This window comes from Alligator sinensis, unplaced genomic scaffold (genome assembly GCF_000455745.1).
Source record: "Alligator sinensis unplaced genomic scaffold, ASM45574v1 scaffold709_1, whole genome shotgun sequence".
NCBI lineage: Eukaryota > Metazoa > Chordata > Crocodylia > Alligatoridae > Alligator > Alligator sinensis.
In genome coordinates, this window is record NW_005842208.1 from 178,544 (window position 1) to 186,508 (window position 7,965).

General features: G+C 53.6%; 2 protein-coding genes across 3 annotated transcripts; one reads left to right on the top strand and one right to left on the bottom strand.

The window, feature by feature from the left end:
• Positions 1 to 2,053: 2,053 nt before the first annotated feature.
• On the bottom strand, positions 2,054 to 5,734 carry LOC112550797. 2 transcript variants are annotated; one of them, XM_025207798.1, is made up of 2 exons: positions 4,807 to 5,734; positions 2,054 to 3,877 (listed from the first exon to the last, which is right to left on the bottom strand). In XM_025207798.1, exon 2 carries the CDS (start codon positions 3,651 to 3,653, stop codon positions 2,790 to 2,792), a length of 864 nt encoding a protein of 287 aa, XP_025063583.1. In that variant the 5' UTR covers positions 3,654 to 3,877; positions 4,807 to 5,734; the 3' UTR covers positions 2,054 to 2,789. The 2 variants fall into 2 exon arrangements, with proteins under 2 accessions (XP_025063583.1, XP_025063582.1); XM_025207797.1 differs by having other exon boundaries at positions 4,803 to 5,734.
• LOC102371049 (platelet glycoprotein VI-like) lies at positions 5,005 to 7,965 on the top strand. The gene is made up of 6 exons (XM_025207799.1): positions 5,005 to 5,044; positions 5,487 to 5,525; positions 5,796 to 6,077; positions 6,324 to 6,422; positions 6,580 to 6,696; positions 6,922 to 7,965. Exons 1-6 carry the CDS (start codon positions 5,011 to 5,013, stop codon positions 7,050 to 7,052), a joined length of 702 nt encoding a protein of 233 aa, XP_025063584.1. The 5' UTR covers positions 5,005 to 5,010; the 3' UTR covers positions 7,053 to 7,965.

The following is a 7,965-nucleotide window of genomic DNA, read 5'->3' on the forward strand; positions in this document are numbered from 1 at the left end:
TTTATGGGGTCAAGGCATTACTGGAAAGAGTTGCAGTCTGGGCCATTATCAGAGGTTGAATGCTTGTTATAACCCTCCCCCCCGGCCCCATCCCAGTGTATAGCACAGCAATCCTGGCGATCATACAAGTGGCAGGTCACAGGTGTCACTTACCAATGCATAAAGGTGACTTCAGAGCACATCGCGCTGCCTTCCTTCAAGTCGCACATCGCAAAGCTGCGGCACTCGAAACTTCACTGCACCCCACTTCATCAGCCTGCAGTCTTCTCGAACCATGGATTCGCATTACTGTTCCCCCAGGGGCAAGTCTCATCACTGGGCTGAGACCTTCTCTCCCTCCGGTGCGCTGTTGTCTTGCAGCTGCTTCAAGCCTCCCTCGTCGATAAGCGGACATGCAACCAGACCACTGCTCCCCCAATTTATAATCCACAAGCCCCCCCACCCCACCTACAGCCTCATTTTGGTGTAAAAAAACCAGACAGTCTGATACCAGGCTGCAAAAGAGCGTGAAAAGAAGGCAGGAAAGTTTGCAAAGTCTGCCTCAACATTTTAAAATGGGCGAAAAGAAGGCAGGGAAAATTTGTTTGCATCAGCCACTGTGAGTACTTTTGCAAAGTGCTTGTGTGCAAGCATGGCTTGTGATGGGTGACATACCACACACACCGTATGGGACCCCAGGCAGGCAAGGTTTGCAAGGTTTTCTGGGTTTTTGCCAAAGTCTGCCAGAAATCTGATTTTGCAAAAATCTGACACAGTCTCTTGTCATGCACAATGCAAGTGTGTATGCATGGCTTGTCGAGGAGGGGGAGACACCACTCATACTTCATGGGAACGTTAGAATGCTTCTCTTCTCCGAACTGATTGTGACTTGGCAGAGTGGAAGCTTTTCACTCTCCCTCCCCCAGTAAAGCCTGGCTCATGAAGCCTTATGGAGGGAACGTTATGGACCCGCAGAAGCTGCTTTTCAACTACCATCTGAGCAGCTGCAGGATGGCCATTGAATGCGACTTTGGCTGACTGAAAGGACATGGGAGGGTGCTTACATTCCGGCTTGACCAGGAGCCAGAAAATATAACGGCCTTCGTAGTGGCAGCCTGCATCCTCCACAACATCTGTGAGACCCACAGAGAGGTTTTCAGGGACTCGTGGGCTGAAGAAGAGGGACAGGCAGTGGCCTGACAGATGTGGCCAGGCAGTGCAGGGACCAAGGAGATTGACTTTTATTAGTAAATGTTTAGGATTGTGAATCCAAAAAAGCTGACAAAGCCGGTAGGGAAATACATAGTGTCATAACCCAATGATTTTTAGTGCCTCGGCACATTGGAATTTTCCCGCCACATGGAGCTTTCTTTGCACGGTGGATTTCTCAGCTGCAGAGAGAAAACCCCAGTGCAAAAAAGTTCCCGCCACACGTATGCAAATTTGTGTCCCACTATTGGTCAATTCTAAATTATTCCTACCTGGCGGCTAGCGATTGGTTTGCTAGCCGTATAAAAGGTTAGAGCAGTTTCCGCCCAAGTTGGAGGACTCCACAACCATCTCGTGGGGAACTCGAAGTGCACTGTGGAGCCTAGCAAACTCCGCGTGTGTCTTGGAGGAGGACATAAAGGCCTGATCAGCTTTTAGCCACTCCCCGTCATAGTGGAAAATTTGATGTACCCCCATGTAAAGCGCTCGTGGAGTCGTACATCGACGACTCATCTCAGTTCGGTTCGGTTCGGTTCGGAAGAGATCTCATTTGTGTTTGTTTGTGTGCAACTGCAACTCAAGCAAGTTTCCTTCCTGCACTGTGACCATCAGCAGTGTAAGTAAAGCTTTCTTTGTAAAACCAATATGCTTCTGTGCCTAACTCTACTCCATCATGGAAAAACCCCACCTGACGGTCCGGGCTACTGACCATAGCCTTAGACCGCCCTCGGTCCCAACACATAGCACCCGAGCGAGGGACTAACATTAGAGGGATGGGGGTGAGGAGGGGAACACAACTAGGTTACAGGAGATACAATGTTAGCCAACTAAGGGGAGGGAGGGGGTTCATGATGCTGAGAGAAAAAGAGGATAGACACACACAAACCCGTTACAATGGTCCGCAATGGTGGAAGAAGTGGTTCGAAGAAAAAAGTGTCTCAGTCCATATAGAGTCTCATCGCGGTGGTCCTCTTCGGGTGGAGCAGGGTCATCCGCTGGTGAAGAATCCTCTCAAAGTGAAGTCCATCTGGTGCAGAGTGGGGGTTCAGGCGGTCCCCTCTGGGTCCGGTCCGGCAGCAATTTGTCTGGTGGGGTCCGTGTACTGGCGGTGGCCCACGATGTGTTCCATGTAGATGTCACGGGACCAACAGATGGTGTCGGACACCATGAGGCAGCGCATCAGCTTGGCATAGCGGCGGGAGACGCGACGGGCACACAGGACACTCTCGTTGCTGGGGTCCCACAATGAGTGTGTTGACCGTCACGTTGTTGCCGTGGCCCCTCAGGATGTCGGTCAGTGGGGCGTACTTCTCCTGCTTGTGAGCCTGGGCGTCGGTGAAGGCTTGGCGCCGGTTCTCAAAGGGGATGGTAACGTCCATGATCACGACCTTCTTGGCCTCCTCGTTGGTGATGACGATGTCAGGACGCATCTGGCTCTCGCAGCCCGGGATGGTGCGGTTCACGGAGACCTCCCCCGCTGCAGCTGGGATGGCCCTCACCAGGTGGTCCTGGACAGCGTTGTGGTGGAGCTGCCAGGCCCTGGCGTGTGGCTTGCAGCTGTACAGCACATGGGGGAGGGTCTCTGCCGCATAGCCGCACTGTCAGCACCTCTTGTCCCAGTGGCCAAAGCGAACGGCCCCGTTCAGAGGCAGGCAGTTGAGGCGGGCGCGGTGGAGGAAGCGCCAGTCCGCGAAGTGCGTGAAGCTCCCGCTGAGCATGAAGTAGTTGCTGGAGTCCCACTTTGAGGTCACGTTGAAGACCTTGCCCTGGTCGGGTTTGGCCCTCAGGTCGCCAGCGTACTTGTTTTGGACGGCGTCCTTCAGGAACCTCTCCACGAAGGTCCTCATGCGGGGCCTCACTGTCACAGGGTCGGCGTGCGGGGCTGGTTGCAAGGAGACTCTCAGCTCCCGGCGCTCCTCGGTCCAGGTCCAGGCGCAGCTGATGCATTTCCTGAGGTGGTGCATGGCATTGCGGGCTCGGCTCCACAACGAGGCACACTCCCCGCCATCTCTGCTGAACTCGCCCTCCAGCAAGCCGCTGAGGAAGGTGGCCAAGTCACTTCCGGTCGGCTGCCTCCTGATCCTCTTGCGGGCAGTCTCCTCAAGAGCGCTGGCGGCAATGGTACGTACCATTGCATCCGGGCAGGTCAGGAGGCAGAAGGCGTGGGTGACCACCGCGATGTCGCAGAGGTCTCCCATGCAGGGTACGCTGGCACCTCCCTGCCGGTAGGGAATGTGCAGGACCTTGTTGCTGGCCCTTAGCACCAGGTGCAGCCACCTCTTAAATAGCCACCGGATCTCGGCGTCCGCCTTCTTGAGGGGGGTCTTGGGGACCGCCGAGCCTCTCAAGATGAATGCAACGCAGGGGATGAGGAAGGTGTTCACCGTGTCTATCTTCTGCCAGGGGGCCAGCAGGGACGAGAAGCTGGTCAAGCGGCACTTGTGCAAGACTCCCTGGCAGCACATATAGCTGACAGCAACTAGCAGTGGTCTTTCTTTTCAGTACAATAAATTGTTCTGCAATTTCAACTAAACATCTGTGTCTTTCTTCAGGGGTGTATGGTGTAGTGGACAGGGAGTAGAGAGGAGTGAGGGCTAGGTGGACTGGAGCAGGGGGTTGCTTCTTTGGAGGCTGGCATTGTTGGGGGGGGTTGGCGGGGGGTGCTCATTACACACCGGCACCTACTGTCCTGTGGATGGAAAAGTTAAGTATACCTGTCCTTGTCGGGAGCGGGGGGGTGCGCTGGGCAGCAGGAAGGGGGTGTGGATGGGGGGCGATTGAACAGCCTGAAGTGGGGTGGGGGGCATATTATACCCCAAGCCCAACAACAACTCACCATTTCAAAAAACAATTTCACAGCATACCTCCAAAACACGTTTGCAGCATCATTGATGTGTACCCTTGGAAACTGTTCCAAGCCCTGGCAGCTTGGGAATGCTGGGAAATATCATGCAAGACCAGAAAAGCTCATCTTCCACCATCAGTTGCAATATCACCCAACCAGGGCAGCAACACCCACAAACACCCACCCACCCACAATTCTCAGCCCTGTACACTTAGAAAACTCACCACCACCACCCCGCCGCCCCCACCGCTGCCGGCTTCTCCAGTCACTTCCTATCCCCCTCGCCCACACTGCCACTGGCTTCTTTGGCCACTTGCTACCCCCCTGCCCCCTCCTCAACCCCTGCTGCTACTGCTACCGCCGCCAGTTTCTTTGCGTCAGAGGGCCTCAAAGCTATATCTTTCAGAGGCCCCCAAAAATTGTGGGCCAGCCCTGACCATGGGCACCTCTGCCCCAAGTGACAGGGTTTTGGGGTGAGGAGGCTGTGCTCAGGGGTGGGATTAGCAAGAGATTCCTGGCAGGGCAGGGGGCAGGGGGCAGGGGCAGTGGAGGCTGGTTTACACGCACCTCCTGCTGTAATTCATCAGGAAGAATAGTACTGGGGGGTAGATTGGTATTTGGCTACCCCTGCTAGAATCTGCGGGGAATGACACACGAGACTTAACGTGCTCAAAAGAGTGTCATACAAACACAAACGCGCTGCACCGCAATAACCCGGGTTAAAATTTTTCAGGCGCGGGAAATAAACAAGGATCAAACGACATGTCACCTACAAGTGCCCCTAGTCGTAGTGAATCTGTTTCTGTTTCAGCAGAGTCCACTGTGAAGGAACCCTGGTCTCAGTAGGTCTGTTTGTGGGCAGAGCTTCTCAGCATTAGGCTATATGTGTTTCTTGTTTTCCTGTTCGTGAGCCTCATTTCCTGCCCAGCTCTGGCTGCAACATCAAGTGTCCAGGCACTGTTGTGGGCTCCATCGCCATGAGTTACATTCTGGTCTTCATTCTTATTACCTGTGAGTACACTACTTTTGTCCGTTATTTTCCATGCCCTCCCCTCTCCCTACTATTCACAACCCACCCCCTTCCACACTGTTCCCCAGACCCAGCCCTCCCCTGCCAACACAACACTTATCCCTACAGCCCATAAATGTAAACTACCCTCCCCACCGCACACACACACAGACCAGCTCCAGTTCTGCCTGTGGGAATCTCCCTGCCCCACCCAGGTTCTCATTCCAGACCTCTTCACTCTGTAAACCTGGGGGGCTCCTGTCCTTCCCCAAGCCTGTGCCTTGGACTTCATCATGGGGCTTCCTCCTCTCTCCCAGGGCCCCCAGCAATGTCAGAGGGCCAGTGTAGCCATGTCTGCTGCCCTGCTGCCCCTGCCAGTCGCATAACATTCTTGGAACCTGGGAAGCCATCTTCCCCAAAAGGCTTGAAACAACCTCATTACAGGTGCCCTGAGGACCCACTCCCCCATGGCCACTGCAGCACGTGAGTGACAATAGGGAAGCAGCCCTGGATGGTGGGTGGGGGCTTGAAGGACAATGGATACTTGCTCCCTCCCCACTTGGAAATCCATGCAACAGCTAGAAGCTCTCTGCAGTGCATTGGAGGTCCAAGGGAAAGGATTTCCTGCATGTTGGGGGTGGCAGAGGTATGATCCCAACCCAGGGGGAGGGGAGCAGAAGGGAGAGCCATACCCCCAGAACTGGGGTTAGCTGTGTGTAGGTTGTCTGTAAATGATTACTCTCCTGACTCCAGACAGGGCCTCCATCTCAGTGGCCCCAGCAGGAGCAGTGGTGCCCCCCAGAAGCAGAGTCACCATTCATTGTCACTGCCAAGTGCGCTGCAGCCGGTTGTTCCTCTACAGAGATGGGGTCGCCATCCCAGTGCAGCACACTGAGGCACAGGGTTCCGGGGCCACCTTCATCATTGCCAGCACAGGACACAGGGGCACCAGCACATACACATGCAGGTACCTGAGCATAAACCAGCATCCCCGGTGGTCAGAGCCCAGCCAGCCCATCCACCTGCAAGTGGGAGGTAAGCACCCTCCACACAGAACAACACTGAGGGTGGGGATGCATCAGAACTGGGAGTTCTCACCAGATTCTGAGATATGGCCACCTTTATCATAAGGCACATTGGGGTTATCCAGGGATCCTTTGTACCAAAGAGCATGGTGATGCTCAGCTCCTGTCACCACCCTAGTACCAGCTGGAGCTGTACTGCCTGGGTGGCTGGTTTAGCACTGTTCAGGTGCCATGTTTATGCCTTGTCTTCCTACAGAAGCCAAACCAGACCTCAGGCCCACTGGGCCACACCAAGCCCAAGAACTCATCCCACCGCTCAATCCCACCAAAGAAACCAGCTCCAGCCCACAGACACGTAAGCGACCCTGGAAACCATGGCATTGTGCCAGACCCAGTCTCAAAAACCAGGAGCTCCAGCTCCTAGCAGCACCCCAGTACCAGCTGGATCTGTACCACCTGGGTGGCTGGCCCAGCATGGTTAAGTGTCATGTTTATGCCTTGTCTTCCTACAGAAGCTAGGTCAGGTCCCAGGCCCACTGGGCCACACCGAGGCCAAGAATCCATCCCACCACTGGTCCAAACACACAGCCCCAGTCCCCCCAAGGAACCCAGCTCCAGCTCACAATCATGTAAGTGACCCTGTAAATCATGGCACTGGGCCAGATCTTATTTCCCAAGGGAGTGTGGCCCAAGGGAGGAGGCAACCTTTGTGGTCAACCAGAGTCAGCCCAAGTACAGTAGGGCCAAAGCCAGATACTGGTCTCAGCTCCTTGCCTGTGGGTAGCGTTCCATCCACCTCTTGCACCACCCTCTGCGATGTAAGTGCTCACTGACACGTCTCTCCCTCATTTTAGTCACCTCTGCTGCCCCCAAACTTGGACACCAGAATTTCACCCAGGGGAACACCATCCGCCTGTGTCTGGGTGCTGGGGTCATGTTGCTCATGTCATTCATTGTGGCTACAGCTTGTAACAAGGAGAGATGACCATGGTGGACAAGCGACCAGCTGGCTACAGGAGAAGGGGTTGCACACCAGATTGACTTCTATTTACCCCAGATATGCCCCACTGCGGGGAGCTAGTGGTGAAATCCCAGTGCCCCACTCCTCTTCACTCCACTGAACATATTGACTATGCTAAATTGTTAATTAGTGGGTTGAAGTGGGCTACTGATTATCAAGGGCTTCCTGAATCTGTTTGTCATCTCATTTTTCCTTCACCCATCAATAAACCCTGTTATAGTTCAATATTGCTTGTGAATGCAGAAGTTTTGTTCACATTGGAACACCCAGGCAGAAAGTATTTCCCCGGGTTTTTGGGTAAAGGCTCAAGACAAGAAAATCAATTTGTGTAAAACCTCTAAATTAAACTTAGCCCTTGTTACTGCCATCTGGTGCCTGGCAGAAGGGTTTACATGTGGACTGGATAGCATGATATCAGTCCCTTGATGTGCCAGTATGGAACACAAGGGTTACTGCCAGGCAACATGGCCTAATGGCAAACAATTCTTGTCGATAGACTTGGGATCATTTTTGGATGAGATGATAGAACTGGTGGGTAAAAGGAAATTGTGCTGAATTCTTGTACTCAGGTTTCTGTAAGAGCTGATACCATACTCGGCTCTGATAAAAAACTAGCACTGCACACAGCTACCAGAGCTCACTGGAAACAAATTAAAACATGATGACATGATAGATCACAGAAAGTCATTACAGTTGGGAACTGTTTTTAGGAGGAGTGGGCATTCCCTCAGGGGTTGTTCTTAGCATAAGACCAAGCAAGATTGTTACCAAAGAGCAGAAAAAAATACAAACTCCTTTTCATAGATTCATAGATTGTTAGGGGCTGGAAGGGACCTTGCAGATCATCGGGTCCCGCCCCCCCGCTGTAGGCAGGAAG

Bases quoted from the DNA above. Each gene is read 5' to 3' on its own strand.
- LOC112550797 (XM_025207798.1), bottom strand. From the start codon at position 3,653: ATGTGCTGCCAGGGAGTCTTGCACAAGTGCCGCTTGACCAGCTTCTCG.
- LOC102371049 (XM_025207799.1), top strand. From the start codon at position 5,011: ATGAGTTACATTCTGGTCTTCATTCTTATTACCT. The intron at 6,078-6,323 runs GTAAGCACCCTC...GTCTTCCTACAG, and splicing joins CATCCACCTGCAAGTGGGAG to AAGCCAAACCAGACCTCAGG. The intron at 6,697-6,921 runs GTAAGTGACCCT...CCCTCATTTTAG, and splicing joins CAGCTCCAGCTCACAATCAT to TCACCTCTGCTGCCCCCAAA.